We start from the raw sequence: 25,207 nt of genomic DNA, 5'->3' as shown, positions 1-25,207 counted from the left end.
TGTGGTGGACCTGCCCGAAAGCCCAGAAATATTGGATGAAAATTAAAAAATGGTTAGAAGAAATTACAGAACAAAAAATTGAGATGAAGCCAGAGTTGTAAGTTAAAGGACTCAGTATATTATACTTCATATTACAACAGCAGCAAGAATTACATTTTCCCAGAACTGGAAACAGGAAAACATGCCATCAAATGCAATGATAATAAAAAAAGTCCTTGATTGTGCAGAAATGGATAAATTAACCATGGAGCTTAAAGATAAAGAGGAATCAGAGTATTACAAAAGTTGGAATATGTGGTATCAATGGCTTGAAGCGAGAAGTAAAATTAATACATAAAGATGATATAGAAAGTACGTTAAATTGAAAATTATATATATTTATAAATATGATAAAACTTGTTAGAGGATAAAAGAATATGTAAATATATACAGTGTATATATGTAAATATATATATATATATTTGCTCACATAAGAACAAAGCCAAAAACACCAGCCTGAAGATGATGAGTGAGACCTCATCAAAACGTTGCCTAAATACTTTCAACCTTACACGGGAAAAGACCCGAACATACCAAAACCTGCACACACACACACACACACACACACACACACACACATGCATACACATATAATTGATGTTAATGAAGAACAAAAATAGATTATAGTAAATGATATTATATATTTAAAAGTGTACATAATGTATAAAATAATAGGCCATAAATTGGAGTTACGAAACTTGAAGTGTTACCGACATTTGAAAGCTGTAAAAATGGAAATGTGCTTTTAAAATAAAAAAGGTTGAATAAAGATTATTTTAAAAAAATATTTTGCAAAAATCAAATAAAAAGTCAGAAGGAGAAGTTGTAGAATATTAATGTTGAAATTACTTTTTTGGCTCCACATTATGGAAGTTGTTGAAAACAGGGAAGTAAGAAGAGACTCATCTTTTTAGGGCCTAGGCAGATGACTATAATGCTATAAAGACAGAAAGCCAGTTCACTTGCTTGTGAAATTAAAATTAAATTAAATTTTAATTTCTTTAATTTTAATTTTAATTAAATTATTATTTAAATTAAAATAAATTAAATTAAATTGTAAATTGAAACGTGATCTCCATGGTGTAGCTGATCACTTTGCCTCTGAAAATGCTGGTTATAATTGCTATCAGGAAATTTATGTCACTAAAAACAGAAGTCCAACAGACACTAGCAATGAAAGTCTATACCAGTAATTGCTTGGGCTATAGCTACCTACCATATTTGTTTTTTTTTTAAATTCCTTTGTATCATTTGGTAAATAAAAATGATTATGTTAGGTTGCACAGTCAGCCAGATATTTAAATTAGATTTGGCATTTTTATCCACGCATTAAGTCTTGTTATCTGCTTTACCTGCGAGCATTTTGTGTACTGACCATGTAATTGCCTTCCCACGTCCCGTTTTCTATTCTTCATTTGATCAATTGTGTAAGCCAATTTGGTCTCTCTGATATTCAGTAAGCCTTCACAGTGTACAAGCTTGCATCTTCTTCATTGTCATTCAGATATTCTTCCAATTCCCCCTCCCCCATCCTTTTTTAAAAAAACTTTTAGTGTACTTGCAACATTTCATACATATTTGTGCTCCTTGGTAAGTAGTCTGTCAATGTGTGAATGAAGGCCATGATTCATTGACATTATGTTTCTCTCTTTCCTATCCAGGGTTTTTAGTTCTGCTTGGGTCCAGTCCAGCTGTGTATCTAATGACTGGAATTGCCCAGGTGTTAATTGATGATATTTACTCCATTAAATTTGGACTTCAAGATCTTCTTCACTCTTGTGATGTATTCATTCCTAACCATTTTCTTGGCTTCAGTATGCTTGATCTTGTCAGCTTGAAAGAGGCCCAGGTATTTGTACTGATCTTCTTTTTCCAGACTTGGTTATTATTTCCATAGGCCATCTTGATTCCTTCAGTTTTTACTACTTTTCCCAAGTTGATGGTAAGGTTGGCTTTTGTACAATCCAATCTTCCTTGTAATATCTTGGCCAGTGTTGAACAGGGATTCTATTTCAGATGGTGTTATTTCCTCACAGCTTCAGATCATCCATGTAAACGAGGCAGGATAGCCCAGCTGGTAAGCTTTTGATGTGGGAATAGCCATGGCCTGACTTGGACAGTAATGTTGACAGGAGAATCAGTGCAGTGGCATACAGTAGCGGTATTAGCGATTTCATTGAAAGAGTTCTCTCTTGATATTAACCTCTCCCAGTCTATTGACCATTGACCAGCAACTGTCCCTTCCATCGTGCCCTTGATCTTTACACAAGGCTTCTGATGTTTCTACTGACTGCTGTTATTTCTAGACACTTGATTATCCAATCATGTCGCAGGGAATCAAATGCTTTCTTATAATCAATCCAAGCTCTTCCAAGTTCATCTTCTTTCTCTTGCAGTTTTCCAAAATCATGTTTTCAGTTCGGGGCTGATCTTTTGTCTTTTTGCTGCTTGGGTGGTTTCCCTTCTGCTTAGATGGAAAGAGTTTGTTTTGAACTATATGCTGTTGAACTGCATTGGCTACCAACTGACAATTTGAAAGATGTTGGTAAGCAGGTAACGGACTCGTAGTTGCCTGGTGTCACCCGTTTTTGTTGGATTGTTCATTATCAGGCAAACTTTACCAGATTTTAACCAATCTTCACCTCCCTGCAATGAATTATTAAATTGCTTGGCAATGAGTTGATGTAGATGGTTCAAACAAAAGCCATGCAATTCATTTTCATCTGCTGCTCAGCAATTCTTGATCTTCCTTGTTCTTTTCTCCATCATTTCTGCTGTTACAACAGGTTCTTTCAGTTTATTTTCTTTTTTATTCTTATATACCTCCTTTATCCTAGGACTGGGCTATTTACGGGACCGCCTACTGCCGCCGTTTGCCTCCCACCGACCCGTGCGCTCTCACAGAGAGAGACTCCTCAGGGTGCCGTCAGCCAAACAATGTCGGCTGGCGGCCCCCAGGGGAAGGGCCTTCTCTGTGGGGGCTCCTACCCTCTGGAACGAACTTCCCCCTGGACTTCGACAACTTCCTGACCTTCGGACCTTCCGCCGCGAACTGAAGACGTACCTATTTTTCCGCGCAGGACTGGCATAGAATTTTTAGATTTTATTATTGGTTTTTTAATTTTAATTGGGTTTTATGGTTTTAAATGTATCTTAATTTGGGGCCAAACTTGAATAAGTTTTTTAATTATTGTTTTACTTGTATTGTGTTTATTTATTGTCATTTTACTTGGCTGTTAACCACCCTGAGTCCTTCGGGAGTAGGGCGGTATACAAATTAAATAATAATAATAATAATAATAATAATAATAATAATAATAATAATAATAATAATAATAATAATAATAATAATAATAATAATAATAATAATAGTAATAGTAATAATAATAATAATAATTATTATTATCATCATCATCATCATCATCCAGGCTGCATTCTTGTTGCATTTTGTTGGGTTATCCCATAGCTGCACCCAGAATGGCATTGTTTTAGATCCCCATTGGTTTATTTTAAAATTGAATTTATTTTATTCCTAAAATTATTAAAAAATCTGATTTTTTTTTAAAAAGAGAGAGAGAGAGAGAAAGAAAGAGCAATTTAGGACAGGGAGCCTGCTGGAAGGTGTCTATGGTATATTGAGGCTTGTCAGCATCACATTCTTTGCCTGGGAATCATGTGATGGACGTGTGAAAATTCTATGATTAATTACTGTGTGATGAGAGATAATCTGTAGCATAATCAGAGCCAAACCTGGAAGTGACCTAATTTGGCTATCATCACCAAGCTCAGAAAATGACATGGTAAGTCATACTATAAGGAGCCAAGTCTCAGTTCATAAGAGGAGTGGGAAACCAAAGCTGACAGTGATGAAACTCTGCCTATTCTCTGAGGTGACCTCCAGATATACTGTTATTACAGCCCCTGGGATTCAGTATAGCCCCCATCCCAATTCTCGGGCTTCTTTGAGAAATAATCATTTTGCTTTCCAAATCAACCTTAGTTGATCCTTAAAAGCAGTATCAGGCTAAATAGTTAGTGCTTCGATGAGAGTCACCAGGGAATCCCAAGATTCTAATTTAGGGCTGGGAAATTGAGGAAAAACACCTGGTGCCTAATTAACGGTGACTGATTTCAGAAAGCTAAACAGGGTCAAATCTAAGAAGGCTCTGCAGACTATTTTTGTATAGAAGTCAGTGTCCATGTGATTACCAGGAGTCAAATTTAAGGGAGCCTTTATGTTTAGCTGCTTTCCAAATTATTCTTTAGATCAGATGTCCCCAACCCAGTGATGGGTTTCAAATTTTTTTACTACCGGTTCTGTGGGTGTGGCTTTGTGGGTATGGCTTTGTGGGTATGGCAGGGGAAGGATACTGTAAAATCCCCATTTCTTCCCGATCAGCTGGGACTTGGGAGGCAGGGAATAGATGGGGGTGGGGCCAGTCAGAATTTTTACTACCGGATCTCTGTACTATTCAAAATTTCCGCTACCGGTTCTCCAGAACTGGTCAGAATCTGCTGAAACCCACCTCTGCCCCAACCCCTGGTCTACACAAGCAAGAGAAGCCCCATCCATGCACACAGGGGGTCCAAGCAACATGTGATTCCCCCCCCATCTGCGGAAAAAACGTCCACCATGGAACTGGTCCCTGGCACCCACAAAGTTGGGGGCCAATGCTTTAGATAGCTGCTGAGATAAATCAGGATGAACAATATATTTCGGCCCTAGCAGTCACATGATCTCAGGCAGGGGTGGTATTCACTTACCTTCACTACTGGTTTGCAAATGCAAGCAGATGCCTAGGGCCTTCCACGCATGCGCAAGCATCAAAAACGTGATGTGATGACATCCGGGCAGTGGGCGGAGCCTCCTGCAGTCGCAGCTACCAGTTCACCTGAACCAGATAGAACTGGCTGAATACCACCACTGATCTCAGGTGATATCAGCCTCGTGAGGAAGTCCAGACAGGAAGCAAAACTAGATGGACTAATTCTACTTTGTTGTATGGTTATATTAACAGAAACGTACGAGTACATTTTCCCCCAGTTGCCTTTTGCAGCCTAGGAAGAGTCCCTTCTGAGATGCTAGCCACACCCTTCTGCTGTCTAAGCTGCCTCTTATCTGACTGTCTCCTGACTGTGGCACTTCTCCCTGTCTCCCAAGGTCATTCCCAACAAACCATTACAGATGATGGGGCATTAGGTCAAAGTATATTGATGATCTTGGCATTCCTTAACAACTTCCTTAGCTCAGGTTTGTATGTTTAAATTTAGGTCTCCCTCTTCTAGGTTGAAATCCAAGACTCGCCTTCTATTGAATTGATTAAAGTACCAATTTTCATCATACTGGCTTCCAACTAAATATTTTTATACCACTCATACTATATAAAGAGCATCTGGTGACAAGAGTCACCAGTCAGTCTTCTAAATGCAGCTGCTCTTACTCAAGTGCTTTTGATTGCTGTCTATGTAATCCTTCCTTCCTCCCTCCTTCCCTCTCTTCCTTCTGAGATGGTACACTAGAAATGTGAATCTGTATCTACCGGTATGTAAATAGAAAGCATAAATAGATCCTTCAGATCTGCTGCTAATTCTTTTCAGGAATGAATAGATATTAGAATCCTTGAAAATAGTTCCATTTATTCCACACTGCATTTTCCCCCGACCACGGTTTTAAGATAATTTTATGTTTTAGAAAACATATATGTTATTGATTTGATTATTTAAAATGTATTTTGTACCCCTTCTTCCATGGGAGGGGCACATTTACAGAAAGCAAAACTACTATAAATAAATGAATAACATCCCTCTCTGTGTAGGCTTCCAATCTCTTCTTGTTTTGATGAGATGATATTTAGGGCACTAGAACCAGTTTTGCCTGTATATTTTAAGATTGATATTAACAACATTGAGTGTGTTCTGAAAAGAATGTGTAACATGATGAAGAATCTATACCCGTAATGGTGAACCGATGACACTCGTGCCACAGGTGGCATGCAGTGCCCTCTCTATGGGCACGTGCACCTCCTGCCGGCCAGCTAATCATCAGGTCTCTGTCGTGCATGTGTGGGGGGCACATGCAGGGGGCCGTGCATGCATGGGTGGGAGGGTGAGTGTGGGGGCCGTGGGATCATGGGGGGTCCGTGCACACATGGGGGGAGGGCAGGGGTGAAATGCTCCCAGTTCGGACCGGCTCGCCCGAACCAATAGCGATGGCAGCTGCTGGTTCGGAGGACTGGTAGCAAAAATCCCTGGCCCTGCCCCCCCCGCCTCTGCTGAGCCCCCATCAGCAGAGGTTTTTTTTTTACTTTTAAAAGAAGGTTTTGCTTCAACCGAAACATGCCTTTAAAAGTAAACAAAAGCCTTGAGGATCCCGTCCCTCAGCTGAAATCGGCAGAGCCTTTAAACTTAAAAAAAATTTTTTTAAAGGCTACTCTGGGGATCTCACCGGAGTTCCTCATCAGCAGAACCTTAAAAAAATGTTTTCTATAGAAAACATGTAGAAAAACTCCTTTTAAGGAGTGTCTAAAATGTCTAAGGCATTTACCTGATTACTGATGACCTCATGGCTTTTTTCCCAGCCGGAAAGCCTCAGTTTTGCTTTCAGCACCAGACAGAACTAATCTAAACTTAGCTAATCTATTTCATAACTAAGTGATTAATGCTGTCTGGCTTTGCTGGCTCAGGAACTCTGGGAATTGAAGTCCACAATAAAATAAAATAAAATAAAATAAAATAAAATAATAAAATAAAATATTTGTGCAGCTTTCTGAGATTTGGTGTGTTTCTGTAGTGTTTCACTCTAACTACACAAACACACAAAATCTCAGAAAGCTGTATGTCGTATTTGTGTGTGTGTCTGTGTGTGTGTCAGTTGTGTTGTGTGTGTAAAGTGTGAAAGTTGGTTTTTGAGCTTTTTGTGGCTGTGTGAAGTGTGAAGTGCAGCTGCTTTTACATTGTGTGTGAGTCAGTTGTGTTGTGTTGTGTGTGTGTAAAGTGTGAAAGTTGGTTTTTGAGCTTTTTGTGGCTGTGTGAAGTGTGAAGTGCAGCTGCTTTTACACTGTGTGTGAGTCAGTTGTGTTGTGTTGTGTGTGTGTAAAGTGTGAAAGTTGGTTTTTGGTACCTCTTATTGTTTTTTATACTTTGTTTATTATTTTTATTATTTATTGTTATTGGCCACGCCCACCCAGCCATCTGACCACGAAGCCATACCCACCAATTAAGCCACACCCACAGAACCGGTAGGGAAAATTTTTAGATTTCACCCCTGGGGGAGGGTGAGTGCAGATCGCCATGGGCACATGGGCAGGGTATGCAAGCATGTGTGTGCGCGCTTTGGGCACTCGGTCCGGAAAAGATTAGCCATCACTGATCTATACCAAGCAGGATTCTAGGAAAGAACCCTGATAGGATGACTGCATGACTGAAGATCCTTATCTGTTATACATAATTTTAAAAAAGTGAAGCTTCAGTCTCAAAGTTGCAGCTGCTAGTTTGATTTTTTTTTCCTCCACTGTATTCCCCATGGATGACCCCAGGGCTGATCATGGGTAACAGGCAGAAAACTAACTTGAGGGGAGCTATAGGAGCTGTCATCAACTATCTGAAGGGCTGCTACAGAACAAGAAAGTTGTTCTTACTTGCTTCAAAGTACAGGAATAGAAGAATTGAAAGAGTGCAGATTTCAGCGATGGGTTGGAGAGAGCACACAAAGCCAGAAACAATGGTATTACCTGCTAGAATACCAGGGAAGCAGGATAAATCTCTTTGCTTTGACAAGTGAATGAGATGATAGCAAGCCTTTGCAGTCTTTAAATAGTAACACTTTTCTGGAAAAGTGTTTGGAAGTATACTTAAAAACTAAAGGTTGCATTTTGGCTGGCAAGTATTATTTTGTTAAAATTCAGGGTGTTTCAAACTTTTGACAGGCAATTGTTCAGAGTTCAAACAGACAGTGATTCAACGGGTTGAATGGCATTTGTTTTCAGGGAAGAATATAGAGAACTGAAATCATACCCTGTAAAATTTAAGTGAAACTTTATTATTTGTCTGCCTGCATTGTTATACCTTTTAAACCAAAGTACTTTTTGAGTATAAATAATAGAAAAGCAGCTTAAGAAGAGAAACACTTGCCGGCACGGTACGCAGGATGTCACGTAGGCATGTATATCATGCCGCACTCGGGGCCACCAAAAGGTCCGTGTCACCAGGTGGAAGGTCTTGAAGAACCCAAAATGTCCTGCTGCAGGGTTGTCGTGGCACTGGGTCATGACGAGGGCTCGGAGTGGTCCTGTGGGCACATATAATCGCCCCCGAAACTTGAGTAAGTCCTCCTCCAAGGTCCAAGGAGACGTGGGGCCCACCTCCGCTCTCCTTTGCTGCGACCAGGCGTCCTGGCGCTGCGCCTCTCGCACCTGGGCCCGCAAGTCCACTGGCTCCCGTGCTGCGGCCAAGGCTTCTGCCGGCAGCACTGTCCGTGGAGGAAGGGGGTCCTTGGCGCAGAGGTACTCTGGCTTGCGGGACAGGGCATCCGCCCTCCGGTTGTGACCGCTGGGAATGTAGGTCACGCGGAAGTTGAACCGGGCAAAAAACAACGCCCACCGCTGGTTCAACTTCCGAGCTGTGGTGAGGTGCTCGAGATTCCGATGGTCCGTTCGGACCTCCACCTGATGTCGGGCCCCCTCCAGATGGTGTCGCCAAGCCTCGAATGCAGCCTTGATAGCCAGCAACTCTTTTTCCCAGATAGTGTAGTTGCGCTCGGAAGGGTTGAGTTTCCGGGAGTAGTAAGCGCAGGGAAAAAGTGTGCCACCATTCGTCGGAGCCTGTAGCAGCACCGCTCCCAGAGCCACATTGGCCGCGTCCGTTTCCACCACAAAAGGCCGGAGCGGGTCGGGATGCCTCAGGACGGGTTCCGTGACGAAGGCTTTCTTGAGGGCTGTGAATGCTTCTTGCTGCGGGGGACCCCACCGGAATGCAACCTTCTTCCTGAGGAGCTGGGTAAGTGGAGCTGTCAGTGTGGCGAAGCCCGGGATGAAGGTCCGGTAGTAGTTGGCGAAGCCCAGTAGGCGCTGAACATCCTTCACCCGATGAGGGCTTCCCAGCTACAAAGCTTCTACTTTACATGGGTCCATGGCTATGCCCTCGGGCGAGATGATATGCCGAGGAATTCTATGGAAGTCCGGAAGAAGACGCATTTCTCCAGCTTCGCATTGAGTTGTTGCTCCATAGCGTTGCAGAACCAGACTGGCGTGTCGAAGGTGGCTTTCCCTGGACCGGAGTAAATCAGGATGTCGTCAGGTAGATAACCACGAACCGATCCAACATGTCTCGGAACACGTCGTTCATGAAGTGCTGAAAACGGCGGGAGCATTGGTCAACCCAAATGGCATGACAGTGTATTCGTAGTGTCCGTATCGGTGCGAATGCCGTCTTCCATTCGTCTCCTTCTCGTATCCGCACCAGGTTGTAGGCCCCGGAGATCGAGCTTGGTGAAGATCGTGGCCTCCGCAACCTTTCCAGTAGCTCCGGGATGAGCGGCAGGGGTAGCGATTCCGCACCGTAATGGCGTTTGGCGGCGGTAATCACAGCATAGGCGCAAGTCCCTGTCTTCTTCTTCACAAAGAGGACCGGGGCCGAGAGAGGGACTTTGAAGGCGGATGAACCCTCGGGCCAGGTTTTGTCCAGGAAGTCCCTGAGGCGGCCAACTCGGGCTCCGACATGGAATACAGGCGTCCCACAGGCAGTGGTGCGTTGGGCAGAAGGTCCACGGGCAATCGTGGGGCCGATGCGGGGTAGTCGGTCCGCCTCCTTCTCGCTGAACACGTCGGCGAAGTCCGTCAGCTCAGGAGGCAAGGTGATGGCAGCGGTGGGGCGTTCTGGCGGCACAGGTGTGGCGGATGTGATCGACGCACTGCAGACTCGGGAAAGAGATGGCGTTCGCGACCAGGCCACCTGAGGATCGTGGGTCCGAAGCCAGGCCAACCCAAGAACCAAGGGAAATGAAGGTCCGCCGTGACATAAAACTGGATCGCCTCCTCATGGTCCCCAATAGCCAGGCGCAAAGGCTGGGTGGCGAATTTAATGGGGCCGGACACCAGTTCTCGTCCATCAATTGTCTCTACCGCATCGGAGGGTCCACGGAACCACGGGGACCGCAAACTGGGTCACAAAGGCCTGGTCCATAAAGTTTGTTGTGGCCCCTGAGTCCACCAGCGCATGCGCCTGGAGCCCGTCCGACTGGTTCCCCAACCATATCCGTGTGTCCAGAATCAGATGCCGAGGGGGCCCAGAGTCTACTTCCGCAACGTCCAGTGGGGGCTTAGTACGTGCCCGACCTAGGGTTTCCCAGTCGGGCCTGCTCCATTCGATTGGTCACGCTGTGATTCGGGGACCGGCGTCGTGCCCGCCGCTTTCTGGGGCAAGAAGCGGCGAAGTGGCCGGGCTCCCCACAGTACAGGCACAATCCCCCTTGGCGCCTCCGGTTCCGCTCCTGGGCTGTTAGGCGAGGTCTGGCCGCTCCCAACTCCATGGGCTCTTCCGCAGTGGTTACAAAACGTGGGGCGACCCTGGGTGCTGGTGGTGCAGGAAGTGGGGGTGCAGATGTCGGCGGAGGTCCCGGGGTGCGACGGGACGGTCGCTGCAGACGGGCATCGAGGCGGAGACAAAGGGCACCAAGTTGTCGAGGGTCCGCGCGCCCACGCGGCCAGCTCGTCTTGCAATTCCTCTGAGAGTCCCTCCTGGAACGCGTCCACCAGCGCTGCATCATTCCAGTCAGAGTCCTGGCACAAAAGGCGAAATTCGGCGATGTACTCCTGCAGGCGTTTCCCTTGACGGAGTTCCTTAAGGCGCCTGGTTGCCGTCAGCATTGACGGGGTCCTCATACATGGTGCGTGGGTGCTGCCAAAACGCTGTTGGTCCGCCAGCAGGGGCTGTCCTGGAGCAAGAGGGCGTGGCCCATCGAGCAGCCGAGCCGGAAAGAAGGTTAATCACGAAGGCCACCTTAGCCCGGTCGTCTGGGAAATCCTCTGGCCTCATAGCCATGTAGAGCTGGCACTGTCCCAAGAAGGTCGGGAACATCTCAGGCTGCCCAGAAAACTTATCCGGCACGGTTATCGGGCACTTGCGGCGAGGAGGAGTGGGAGGATGGGGGGGGGGCTGCAGGCACATTCCTGGCAGCAAGTTGGCCTGCCAAGTGAGCCACTTGCTGCTGGAGCTGTTGATTAGCCGCGTGTAGCTGCTCTAACTGCTGCTGTACCTGCTGCTGATCCATCTTTGGTGGAAGATGTTTTAGTCAGGTCTTGGACAAAATGTTCTGTTTCCCTTCCCCCAATACTCCCAGCAAAGAGTCCGTCAGAGGCCTTCCTTTTTTTTTCCTTTTATTTACATAGATACATGTCCTGGCCACGTCTACCCACGGGCCTGCCAAGTTTCTGGAGATAACGAGGAAATTATAGATAAGGCCAGAATTACTCACGAATATATTCTTCCCTCCATGAAATAGTTAGCTCGCGCCAAATTCATTGCTTTGTCCGAGACAAAAAACCAGGAAGTCCCGCCTCCTATTTATAGTCTCTGCAGATGTCACTGCATGACAATTATGACTTGGCTTTGTCCCAACTCTTCCGCTGCTGCGCACGTCGATCAAGCCTTCGTAATCTTGCGTCCCTCCAAAACTGTTCTTGGGGCGTTGCCAAATCAGAAGAAGGCCCGGGAGAATCAGGCCGTGCCGGCCCCTCCCTTTGAGTGGGTGCCAGGGAGGGAGAGGGCTCAAGAGAAACAGGGCTTGCCAGGTCTTCTCCCTCATTTTCTGAATCATCCGAGTCCAGGAGTCTGGGTCCAGGAACCTGGGTCACAACACTAGGTCTCTGTCGTGCATGTGTGGGGGGCACATGCAGGGGGCCGTGCACGCATGGGTGGGAGGGTGAGTGTGGGGGCCGTGGGATCATGGGGGGTCTGTGCACACATGGGGGGAGGGCAGGGGTGAAATGCTCCCAGTTCGGACCGGCTCGCCCGAACCAGTAGCGATGGCAGCTGCTGGTTTGGAGGACTGGTAGCAAAAATCCCTGGCCCTGCCCCCCCGCCTCTGCTGAGCCCCCATCAGCAGAGGGTTTTTTTTTTACTTTTAAAAGAAGGTTTTGCTTCAACCGAAACATGCCTTTAAAAGTAAACAAAAGCCTTGAGGATCCCGCCCCTCAGCTGAAATCGGCAGAGCCTTTAAACTTAAAAAAATTTTTTTTTAAAGGCTACTCTGGGGATCTCACCGGAGTTCCTCATCAGCAGAACCTTAAAAAAATGTTTTCTATAGAAAACATGTAGAAAAACTCCTTTTAAGGAGTGTCTAAAATGTCTAAGGCATTTACCTGATTACTGATGACCTCTTGGCTTTTTTCCCAGCCGGAAAGCCTCAGTTTTGCTTTCAGCACCAGACAGAACTAATCTAAACTTAGCTAATCTATTTCATCACTAAGTGATTAATGCTGTCTGGCTTTGCTGGCCAAGGAACTCTGGGAATTGAAGTCCACAATAAAATAAAATAAAATAAAATAAAATAAAATAAAATAATAAAATAAAATAAAATATTTGTGCAGCTTTTTGAGATTTGGTGTGTTTCTGTAGTGTTTCACTCTAACTACACAAACACACAAAATCTCAGAAAGCTGTATGTGGTATTTTGTGTGTGTGTGTGTGTCAGTTGTGTTGTGTGTGTGTAAAGTGTGAAAGTTGGTTTTTGAGCTTTTTGTGGCTGTGTGAAGTATGAAGTGCAGCTGCTTTTACATTGTGTGTGAGTCAGTTGTGTTGTGTTGTGTGTGTGTGTAAAGTGTGAAAGTTGGTTTTTGAGCTTTTTGTGGCTGTGTGAAGTGTGAAGTGCAGCTGCTTTTACACTGTGTGTGAGTCAGTTGTGTTGTGTTGTGTTGTATGTATGTAAAGTGTGAAAGTTGGTTTTTGGTACCTCTTATTGTTTTTTATACTTTGTTTATTATTTTTATTATTTATTGTTATTGGCCACGCCCACCCAGCCATCTGACCATGAAGCCACACCCACCAATTAAGCCACACCCACAGAACCGGTAGGGAAAATTTTTAGATTTCACCCCTGGGGGAGGGTGAGTGCAGGTCGCCATGGGCACATGGGCAGGGTATGCAAGCATGTGTGTGCACGCTTTGGGCACTCGGTCCGGAAAAGATTAGCCATCACTGATCTATACCAAGCAGGATTCTAGGAAAGAACCCTGATAGGATGACTGCATGACTGAAGATCCTTATCTGTTATACATAATTTTAAAAAAGTGAAGCTTCAGTCTCAAAGTTGCAGCTGCTAGTTTGATTTTTTTCCCTCCACTGTATTCCCCATGGATGACCCCGGGGCTGATCATGGGTAACAGGCAGAAAACTAACTTGAGGGGAGCTATAGGAGCTGTCATCAACTATCTGAAGGGCTGCTACAGAACAAGAAAGTTGTTCTTACTTGCTTCAAAGTACAGGAATAGAAGAATTGAAAGAGTGCAGATTTCAGCAATGGGTTGGAGAGAGCACACAAAGCCAGAAACAATGGTATTACTTGCTAGAATACCAGGGAAGCAGGATAAATCTCTTTGCTTTGACAAGTGAATGAGATGATAGCAAGCCTTTGCAGTCTTTAAATAGTAACACTTTTCTGGAAAAGTGTTTGGAAGTATACTTAAAAACTAAAGGTTGCATTTTGGCTGGCAAGTATTATTTTGTTAAAATTCAGGGTGTTTCAAACTTTTGACAGGCAATTGTTCAGAGTTCAAACAGACAGTGATTCAACGGGTTGAATGGCATTTGTTTTCAGGGAAGAATATAGAGAACTGAAATCATACCCTGTAAAATTTAAGTGAAACTTTATTATTTGTCTGCCTGCATTGTTATACCTTTTTAAACCAAAGTACTTTTTTGAGTATAAATAATAGAAAAGCAGCTTAAGAAGAGAAACATGTAGCATTCTTGCATCCAAATATTCATCCAGAGTGTGAGAAATGAATACACGTCATTTGCCCTCTTTACAAATGTGATTGGCTACATTGTATGGCACATCATTGTATTCATTATGTTGATATATTGGAAGAAAATGGGAAAACCTAAAAGCTACACGTTGAATTAGTAGGAAAGCTAGCTTGTAAACGCGTGAAAAAAGCGATTTGTCACAAAGATAAGGTTAATCCATTAACAGGATTAATAAAACTGTGCAAGAAGGAGCATGCACACTCCCCCTATCAACCTAACACAGGGACATTTTACTATCTCTCTATCACACACACACACACACACACGACTATCTGAATCAGTCCATAGGCATGGAAGATTGGAGGGCTATTTCTGAAAATGTTGTTGTGCCCTCATCCTATGATTTTATCCGGTGTCATTTAGAATCAGACTTTTCTCCAAGCTCTCCTGATTGACAGTGAATCAAGGTCTAAGACCTTAGGTTGCATCATATCCCATTCTTACTTTTTACACCATCATCTTTCCTGAATGAATTATTGCATTCATTCATATTTCACCTTTCTATTCAATCAACTACAAACAACATCTAACAAAATAAAATTATAAAATGTAAGGGTGGGATGGGATCTTGGAGATCATCTTATCCAACCCTCTGCTCAGTGCAGCAACCCAACTATTCTAGCATGTCTGACAGGTGGCCAATCCAACCTCTAAATACTTCTGGAAAAGGAAAGCCCACTACTTCCCAAAGTGTCTGTTTCACAGTTGAATAGCTCTTGTCATTGCTATTTGTTTTCTTGACATTGAACTAAAACCTATAATATTCCTTTTTAGTTTCTTTCTTTCTTGTTCTGCTTTATTTAACAACTCTAAGTAATTCTATCTTCTACAAGACAGCCTTCTAATATATATTGACAGTTATGTCCCACCACTGTTTTATTTTCTCCAGACTAAACAAACCTGGTGCCTCCACTCGTTCCTCAGATGGTTTTCCTTCCAAGCCCTAATTGCTATACTTTGCACATGCTCCACTAGTATGATACTTAGAAGTGGTTGCAATGTTCGAAATGCAATCTAACCTATGCCCAGTCAAGAAGAAAAATGACTTTTGATAACACACTTTGTTCATGCCAGCTGGGATTATATTCATTGGTTCGCTTGTTTTTACAGGCCTATCTTACTGTTGGTTCATTTACAACTTGTGATCCACCAAGACACCTCAATCCTTTCCACAATTTTGCATTTGTTCTTATTTAAATGCATCTTACTTTTTTGTCCATTAGTTTAGCCTAGCAAGATCCTCTTGAATCTTCTAAGATGTTCACTCTTTCCTCTTTCTTTGTGTCATCTGCAGATCGGGCAGTAGTATATTAACCCCTTGTTCAAATGATTTATGAATATGTTGAACTAAACTAGGCTTAGAATGGAAATCTCTGCTACGCCACTCAATATTTCCTTCTTTATGTACAGTGATTAATGCACACTCAAATTCAAAGATTTTCAAGAAAAATATTATAAAACACACATAAAATCAATACTGAAATTAATAAATAATTAAGCATATGTAAATAGGAATTTTCAACATAAGAAGGGTTTTTTGTTTTGTTTTAAAGGTACGTTGTTTGCAGAAATGAAAAGTTATAGTTTAACATCTTTAGCGCCAAAAAAATCCTTCTGAAATTCTGATCCAAGAGGAGAAAACATAAAGGGGAAGCAAGTGTTTAATATTCTGGGAAAGTTAGAGGCTAAGCTTGGATTTTCTTAGATATTATCATGTGCATAAATACTTTACAACTCTCCTCCCTGTCTTTTGTAATAGTCTGTAAGTTTTCCATGGATGTTCTCATAATCTTTATTAATCCCTCTTATCTTCATCCCCTCCTTCAACTTCCCCGAATATTGCTAGGCATGGTTGTTTTTCTTGTCCGTAATCTGCTTGCATCATATGCCCTGAGTGCATGATTTTTTTTTCTTGTTGATCCACATCCCAAGGGAGCAATCAGTATTTTACCGATTATGGTTGTAGTTTATCCTTAGTTTCATTCATGCTCTTTTGACCTTTCCAGCAAATAGAATAGAATAGAATAGAATAGAATAGAATAGAATAGAATAGAATAGAATAGTTGGAAGGGATGTTGGAGGTCTTCTAGTCTAACCCCCTACCTAGGCAAGGAACCACAGACAAACAGTTGTCCAATTTCTTCTTAAAATCTTCCAGTGTTGGAGCATTCACAACTTCTGCAACTTCCACTTATTGATTGTTCTAATTGTCAGGAAATGTCTCCTTCATTCTAAATTGCTTCTTTCCTTGATTAGTTTCCACCCATTGCTTCTTGTTCTACCCTCAGGTGCTTTGGAGAATAGTTTGATTCCCTCCTCTTTGTGGCAGCCCCTGAGATATTAGAACACTGCACTCATGTCACCCCTAGTCCTTCTTTTCATCAAACTGGTCATACCAAATTCCAGCAACCGTTCTTCATATGTTTTAGCCTCCAGCCCCCTAATCATATTTGTTGCTCTTCTCTGCACTCTTTCTAGAGTCTCAACATCTTTTTTATGTTGCGGCAACCAAAACTGAATGCAATATTCCAAGTGTGGCCTGTATCAGGAGATCCTGCTCCCACCAGCATTGCTGTTGGGGTTACTGAAGCTTCTGAGTCTTCCCACTACATCACAGTTGTAATTAAAATGTAGGCAGAATAATTATTAGGGTGCAGTCATCAATTTGTTTAAGAGACATCTGGATTTAACTAAATTGCACTAAGAAATGTATGTAATTTTCAAGTTACTATTAAATTGATAATTTTGCTTAGTCATTTATTTATTATTTAATGACTTAAAGTTTAAGTTAATTAAATTTCAATTGTATGATTTGCAGTACAAATCAACCAGTGGTAAAATCCAATTTTTTTTACTACCAGTTCTGTGGGTGTGGCTTGGTGGGCGTGGTGTGACTTTGTGGGCATGACAGGGAAAGATATTGCAAAATCCTCATTCCCTCCCCATTCCTGGGGAAAGGATATTGCAAAATCTCCATTCCCTCCCCACTCTGGGGCCAGCCAGAGGTGGTATTTGCCGGTTCTCCAAACTACTCAAAATTTCCGCTACTGGTTCTCCAGAACCTGTTAGAACCTCCTGGATTTCACCCCCTGGAATCAACAATAACTTGTGTGTATGTGTGGGGGGGTATATGCATGTATGTATGTCTTATAAAGCAAGAGGAATACATAGTTGGAAAGTGATAACCAATTTATGTATATGCCAATATATGCCAGTACATACAGACTTGAGCAACCTTAACAAATGAACTCACAATCCAAAACAAATTAGGTTTGTTTCAAGCAAATTAATGTACAAATGTTTTTCCTGGTTTGGCCAAAAGAATAATGAAATAATCTTTGATTGGCATTAAAAATACTGAACAGCGTCTTTAATTTTATAATAACAGAGCACTACGGCATTAAACCTTCTAATCAAATATACAATAAAATAATTAAACTTCTAATACTAAAAGTAAGACATACATAAAATAAATAAGAATGAGTTTGAGAGAAATCACTGTAAAAAGTGATTCATAAAAGGTCTCAATTGGACCTAGTCAGTATATAAATGTGGAGCTGTAATAGATGAACCTATCTCTTAGGTTTGTTTCATAACAAACTTGGAAAAGACTTTGTCTATGAATATAAAGTACAAGCTAACTAATATAAATAAATACATCAGTCAAGCCTGATATAAAACTCTGGATGCCCCTTTATATGAATGGAAAAATACCTCCATATCTAGTACCTATATTTTTAGGTTGTTTCTTTGTTTTTTTAAAATTTGAATTTATATCCCGCCCTTCTCCGAAGACTCAGGGTGGCTTACATTGTGTTAAGCAATAGTCTTCATCCATTTGTATATTATATACAAAGTCAACTTTTATTTCCCCCAACAATCTGGGTCCTCATTTTACCTACCTTTGTTTGTTTATCAACAAGTACAAGGAAACAAGTAAGTATAGACATAGACATGGACACATGAAAAAAATGGCACAAACAAAAGAATATATATAGGCAAAACATAGCCATAAACACATAGAATGATTACATATAAATGGTGATGGTAGGCACGCTGGTGTGCTTATGCACGCCCTGTTAGGGACCTCTTAAGAAACTGTTCCTACCCACACAGACCACCCACCCACCCATGGCTGTATATAGCAAGATCAGATCTTATTTCAGCCTATAAGAGCTAGAGACAACATATATTGTTGTCATTATTCATTATTATCATGATTGGTTACACAGTCAGTCAGATGTTTAGACGATTTGACATTTTTATCCACCTATCAAGTCCTTCCCAAGGACCTGGGATAGTCAGATGTTGTTTGATGGTGTTAAAGGTACTCTCTATTGCAACATGTAAGCTGTTTCAAGTAAAACTGCCATTTGTGATTGAGTGATTTGTGATTTCGTCAATGCTGATGGTGTTCAAGTGGTGCTCCAGATGTTTTGTGATTGCCTATCATGATTGGTGCTATTGTTGCTCTCTTTTGCTCTCTCTTCCTATTTGCAGGCCTTGTATTTTGTGATTTTCTCCAGGTCTTTCTTTTCCATTCCACTGTCTCCAGATAACACAACATTAACTATCCTTGCATTGATTTGCAGACCAGATCTGTAGCTTGGACCTTCAGTAATTTCTAAGTAAAAACATAAAATAAAAGTAGAAGTTTGTTTGTTTGTTTGTTTGTTTGTTTGTTTGTTTGTTTGTTTATTTATTTATTTATTTATTTATTTCAGGATCTCTTCACAAATGGATATCTGCTTTTCTGTCTAACAGACAAGTGGTCAAAATTGGCAATGCTCTATCAAATCCTGTTCCTGTCAAGAGTGGCGTCCCTCAAGGCAGCGTCCTTGGACCAACACTCTTCATACTATACATTAATGATCTTTGTGACCATATCGCAAGTAATCGTGTTCTCTTTGCTGATGATGTCAAACTATTTAACACCACAGACAATGCATCTATCATGCAAAAAGACCTTGATCATCTAACCACTTGGTCTAAAACTTGGCAACTCCAAATCTCAACCAGCAAATGCTCAGCCTTACATATTGGAAAAAAGAACCCAAACACTAAGTACATACTTGATGGACATTACCTTACAGATGACCCCCACCCCGTTAAAGACCTTGGAGTTTTCATGTCAAATGATCTATGTAACTACATAGCAAAAAAGACTCTAAGAGTTGTAAACCTAATCTTGTGTAACTTCTTTTCCAAAAACACTACACTACTAACCAGAGCATATAAAACATTTGCTAGACCAATTCTAGAATACAGCTCACCTGTTTGGAATCCTCACCACATCTCTGACATCAATACAATTGAACGAGTCCAGAAATATTTTACAAGAAGAGTTCTCCATTCCTCTGTAAATAACAAAATACCTTATCCCACCAGACTTGAAATCCTAGGCTTAGAAAACTTGGAACTCCGTCGCCTTCGACAAGACCTAAGTTTAACTCATAGAATCATCTATTGTAATGTCCTTCCTATTAAAGACTACTTCAGCTTTAATTGCAATAATACAAGAGCAACAAACAGATTTAAACTTAATGTTAACCGCTTTAATCTAGATTGCAGAAAATACGACTTCTGTAACAGAATCATCAGTGCTTGGAATACTTTACCTGACTCTGTGGTCTCTTCCCATAATCCTAAAAGCTTTAACCAAAAACTTTCTACTATTGACCTCACCCCATTCCTAAGAGGACCATAAGGGGCGTGCATAAGTGCACAAACGTGCCTACTGTTCCTGTACTATTTTTTTTCTTTTCTTCTTCATATATATATATATATGTAGGTCTTTGGTTGCTCAGGTTTTCTCCCGCGTAAAATTGGAAGTGTCTTGGCGACGTTTCGACGAAGTCTCATTCGTCATCTTCAGGCTTCAGCTTCGTGCTTCTGGGAGCAATGTGTATATATATATATATATATATATATATATATATATATATATATGCTTATACCTCCTAATGTTTACTCATATATATGTTTATATACTATATAATCTTTTTATATGATGTTGTGACAAATAAAATAAATAAATAAAATAAATAAATAAACTTCTATACCGCCTTTCTCCCGAAGGATTCAGGGCAGTTTACAGCAGGATAAAAAACAAGAATACAAAAAATTAAAACATTATTTAAAAAACTGATTCAAATTTAGCTTAGAATAATTAAAACTCTAATAAAACTCTGATAAAAACCCCATTTAAAATTAATTAGGCCAGCCCTGCACGGTGGAACACAAATGTCTTGAGCTCACGTCGAAAGGTCCAAAGGTCAGGGAGTCGACGAATCCCTGGAGACAGCTCGTTCCAGAGGGTGGGAGCTCCCACAGAGGAGGCCCTCCCCCTGTGGGTCGCCAGTCGACATTGTCTGACCGACGGCATCCGAGGAGACCCTCCCTATGGGAGCGCACTAGTCAATGGGAGGCACTCGGTGGCAATAGGCGGTCTTGTAAATAACCCGGTTCTAAGCCATGGAGCGCTTTAAAGGTAGTAACCAACACCTTGAATTGCACCTGGAAAACCACCGGCAACCAGTGCAGCTTGCGCAGGAGAGGTGTTACATGGCAGCTCGAGTTGCTCCCTCTACTACCCACGCAGCCGCATTCTGGACCAGTTGGAGCCTCCGGGTGCTCTTCAAGGGGAGCCCCATGTAGAGAGCATTGCAGTAGCCCAGGCGGGAAGTGACGAGGGCATGAGTGACCGTGCATAAGGAATCCCGGTCTAGAAAAGGGTGCAACTGGCGTATCAGGCGAACCTGATAAAAAACTCCCCTGGCGACGACTGTCATATGTTCTTCTAAAGACAGCCATACATCCAGGAGAATGCCTAGATTGCGAACCCTTTCCATGGGGGCCAATGTCTCGCCCCCTACAGTCAGCGATGGAGTCAGCTGACTGTACTGGGAAGCCGGCATCCACAGCCACTCAGTCTTGGAGGGGTTGAGTCGAAGCCTGTTTTTCCCCATCCAGACCCACACGGCTTCCAGACACCGGGACATCACTTCAACGGCTTCGTTGTGGTGGTTAGGGGTGGAAATATACAGCTGAGTATCATCAGCGTACAGATGACATTGCACCCCAAACCCACGGATGATCTCCGCTAGTGGCTTCATATAGATGTTGAACAGGAGAGGCAAGAGAATCGACCCCTGCGGCACCCCACACATGAGGCTCCTCACGGTCGAACCCTGCCCCCTGCCAACACCATCTGCATACAATCAGAGAGGTAGGAGGAGAACCACTGAAAAACAGTGCCCCCCACTCCCAACCCCTCCAGCCGGCGCAGAAGGATACCATGGTCGATGGTATCGAAAGCCGCAGAAAGATCTAATAGGACCAGGGCAGAGGAACAACCCCTGTCCCGGGCCCTCCAGAGATCATCCACCAACATAACCAAAGCTGTTTGAAAATGTTTGAGAATTATTCAGTATCGGTACTGCTGAGGCAACTTCAGAAGGAATATAGTCATTCCCATTAAAATCTTCTTTAACCCTCATCCCATATTTTAATTTTATGTATTTATTGTGTAATTATCATGTAGTAACAGAGAGATGCAGGTAATTTTCAGAGAATCTTAAATTAATGCACAGTAATTTTTTTGTAGGAAAATTCAGAGCAATTTGGAATGGGAGCTCTTTGATTCATTGCAGACGAATAGCTGTATCTGTTCCAAAGATCTTGGCTTCCTTCATTGCGGCCAGGAGTTCCTAACCATTAGCACTGTGTTTCTGAAGCACAGACCACTATATGATATGGTCATTGCCATTCCTGAATATGGCTATGATCATTTCCCCCAATGGTGGCAAGGTCTCAGCTTCTGTGGTCACTTCCAGATCTCAGCTTCTTTGCAATCTTTTTGCTGTTGTTGCTTTAAAATATGCTCTGCACTCTCTTTGTCCTGATGGTAAATTAGTGACACTCCTGTTTACACCACCACGAAAGTAACTCGAAGACCCTAAATCATAGCTGAGTGCAGCATATCTGCTTATAGATGCTTTTCCCCCAGGAAGTGGAGGTGACAGGATGGTTATTATTGCCAGGCGCGTGTCTTACCCAGCTGTTTATGCAGAAAGGCATGCAATTTTTCTAATTCCTTTCTGGCTCCAGGCTTGCCTCCTACTGGGTCCTGCTGCTTGCCGTCTTCCTACCTGAACATGTGCCAAATCTTTAATAATCGGTGGTGAGTTCAACTTCTTATAATTACTGTAATTACCGCCTTAATTCGTAATCTAAAAGGGTCTTGCGGTAGGACTCCAGGAGGAGTTGTGGTCTTCAGCACCTGAGCGTCGGACAGCTCCTTCCAGTAGCGTTAAAAAACAACAACCCGGGGAAAGACGCTAAGCTATCTCTTCCCAAGATAGATCCCACGGAGATCCGGGGAACTGGCTGCGTGGAGAAAGGCATCAAGCATCTTTAGCGCATGACTCGGAGTTAATTAGCCACTTGCAAACTTCTCGCGTTGGATCAGTAGACTCTGCGCAGCCTCTCGTCTTTTTTTCTCAAAACCAACTCTGTGATTTTAAACGGCGGAGACCCTCCCACTGAAAGGCGGGGAATGGGCGGTCTCAGGGCATCGGGAGCCCTCATAAAACCCCACCTCTCGTTTTAGGACTGCAGCTGTAATTGGCTAGATGAGGAGGTACTGGAAGAGATGTTAAGCTGGCTGCTTCCACCCATGGCTCTGCACACACACAGGGGCGGGTTGTGCCGGGGAGAGCGGGAGGCTGGGCTCCGAGGTGGCGGAGGCGGTGGAGGAGGAGAAAGCGGTGGCGGAACCGATGTTTCCCCAGCCTGCTTGCCTACTTCGGTGACCGAGCCGCTCCTGCTGCTGGGTTGCTGCCTGCGGCCGGAGGATCCGTCCGAGCGAGGGCGGCTGCTGACGCCGCCGGTGGAGATGATGGCGGAGGGCGGCGGCGGCGGCGGCGGCGGCGGGCAGCGGCTCAAGGCGCTGTCCCTACTAGAGGCAGCCCGCTGCCGCTATGAAAGCCTGCAGATTTCCGACGATGTCTTCGGGGAATCGGGCCAGGACAGCAGCGGCAACCCATTTTACAGCACCACCGCGGAGTCCCGCTCTGCCTCCGAGGAAGAAGAGGAGGAGGAGGAGGGCGAAACCCCCGAGGGAGGACGCAGCCATCGGGGCAGGACTGGTGGACGCCAAAGCTCCAAGGCGTCGGCAGCGGAAGAGCAGGAGAAAGAGCAGCAGCAGCAGCAAGTGCAGGGTGGCTTGGAGGCGAGTTTCCTGGGTCCCGCGGAGCAACAGCAGCGGGAGGAGGAAGAGGAAAGCGAGAGGGGCTGGAGCCAGAGCCTGCGGAACACCCCGACCCCTTCCTTCAAGGATAGCAGCGGTAAATCGGCTCGCGTCTCCGAATGACTTGGCCGGTGACTCAGGATGTGTGGGTCTCTCTGTGCGTGTGTGCTGCAGAAGTAGGGCTCCTGTTCTGGAGGAGTATGGGAGAAAGTGGGGTTGACGAAACGAGGCAGTGAGAGGTCGCCCGATCCCATCAACCCGATATTTCCAAAGCATCCCGGAACTCCACCTTAGGCGAAGAATCTTTGGGTTAGGAAAGACGCCCGGACTCAATGCTGGAATAGACTGCTTCTTCTCCCCATTGGGTTATAAAGAAGCAGTCCTTTCCTTAAATCAGTTTCCCTCATTCCTGTGCCTTCCAAATGGTTTGGACTCTAACTACCATCACTCTTGGCTCGGGTGTTCAATAGTCATGGTGGCACATGGTGAGAGTGGTCTAGCTCAGCCGGAGGGGGGAGGGGATGGCTGCCTTAAAAGGGTGGCATTCACTTTGTTTCCACAGAAGTGTAGCTAGTTCTGGCGACCCTCTGTTGCGTTGGTTGTGGTTGTATTGCCTCTGCTCTTTTTCTGCAAGTGGAAAAAGTCAAGAAGGGGTTTTGTGGAAAAGCACAGCTGTGTGGAAAAACAGGCTCCTCAATTGTAGTTCTTGTCAGGCTACATTGTAGGAGTCAGGGCAAGACTCCTTTACGGGAGAAAATTGTGCAGGTGCAAGAAGGAGGCAGACCTCCTGCCAATGGCAGTCACTGAAATTTTATTCCTGTAGTTTCAAGTCAAAGTGAATATAATTCAGTGATATAAAATGGGGAAGTAGGAAACAATCTATGTGTCCAAATCTGCTTCGAGGGTACATCTTCAAAGCAATTACAAATATATAATGGGTTGCATACATTCTGAAATGCAAAAATCCTGGGCTACTGAGCTGCCTGATTTATTTTTTTTAAAATGTGCCTTGGGATGTGACACTATAGGTAAAGGGACAGCCGTATACCATAACTCCCCTCGATCTGTTATTCTCACATATGTCGGGGCTGCTGGCAATCCTGCTAGCTGTAATCTAACATATATTTCAAATAATCTGCATCTTCCAAGTAATATGAACTGTTGTGGTAGATCAGGACTTTCTTACTGCAAGAACCTGGGTATTCAGCTGCTGAGCCATGCCAGCTAATTGTAAAGAATTGGGCAGTAACCATCCGTAAACATCTGAATATCTTTTGGGCATCTGTAAAGAATTTTGGATCTCCAGGATAACTGTGACAGCCTAGCTCTGAATGTCTAATGCACTCTAGTTTACTGAATTCTTCATTTTTTGTTATTAACCCTTTGAGAGCTGGGGTCAGAAAAACAACTGCAAGTGGCTTTTTAGCTTCAGTTTGCTTTGGTTTCATTTTAATATTGTCAAGAATTTGGAAAGGTTTTCCTTTGGAAAACAGTCTCAGAAACTGACAAATCACTTTTTCTTAGTAGAATCAACATGCAAGTAAAGCAGGGATATGTTTGAGAGTAAGGAGTTGTTGCTCATTGCTTTTGACAATTAGGGGTTAAATTCTGCAATTGAATGTTCCTTCTTTGGTTGCCAGGAAGATACAAGATGGTCATATAATATATAGTATACAGCCAGCTTTTTTAATCATCCTATAATGATCTGGTTTTCCTCCAAAAAAAGCATATAGAGCCAAGAGTCATTGAATAATGAACTATGAGTTATAAACATTCATGCATGAATCAGCCATAAAGATAATTATGAAAAGTAGAACACATGATGCAAGATTCGGGCATTTTGTACTATTGCACAAATTGCAGATCTTCGTTGCTTTCACCTGGGCTGTATGTAAA

At 43.3% G+C, this 25,207-nt stretch overlaps 1 protein-coding gene across 1 annotated transcript in view; it reads left to right on the top strand.

Moving 5' to 3' along the window:
- Positions 1–22,697: 22,697 nt before the first annotated feature.
- Positions 22,698–25,207, top strand: part of PGBD5 (piggyBac transposable element derived 5) — a 93,802-nt gene continuing 91,292 nt past the window's right edge. Inside the window, exon 1 of the mRNA XM_058166858.1 lies at positions 22,698–23,408. Coding sequence (XP_058022841.1) covers positions 22,715–23,408 — 694 coding nt within the window. The 5' untranslated portion in view covers positions 22,698–22,714. The remainder of the gene's footprint in view (positions 23,409–25,207) is intronic.

This window comes from Ahaetulla prasina, chromosome 1, assembly GCF_028640845.1.
Source record: "Ahaetulla prasina isolate Xishuangbanna chromosome 1, ASM2864084v1, whole genome shotgun sequence".
Taxonomy (NCBI): Eukaryota; Metazoa; Chordata; class Lepidosauria; order Squamata; family Colubridae; genus Ahaetulla; species Ahaetulla prasina.
Note: the sequence above shows the minus strand (reverse complement) of the source record. Positions and strands in the feature narration are given on the sequence as shown.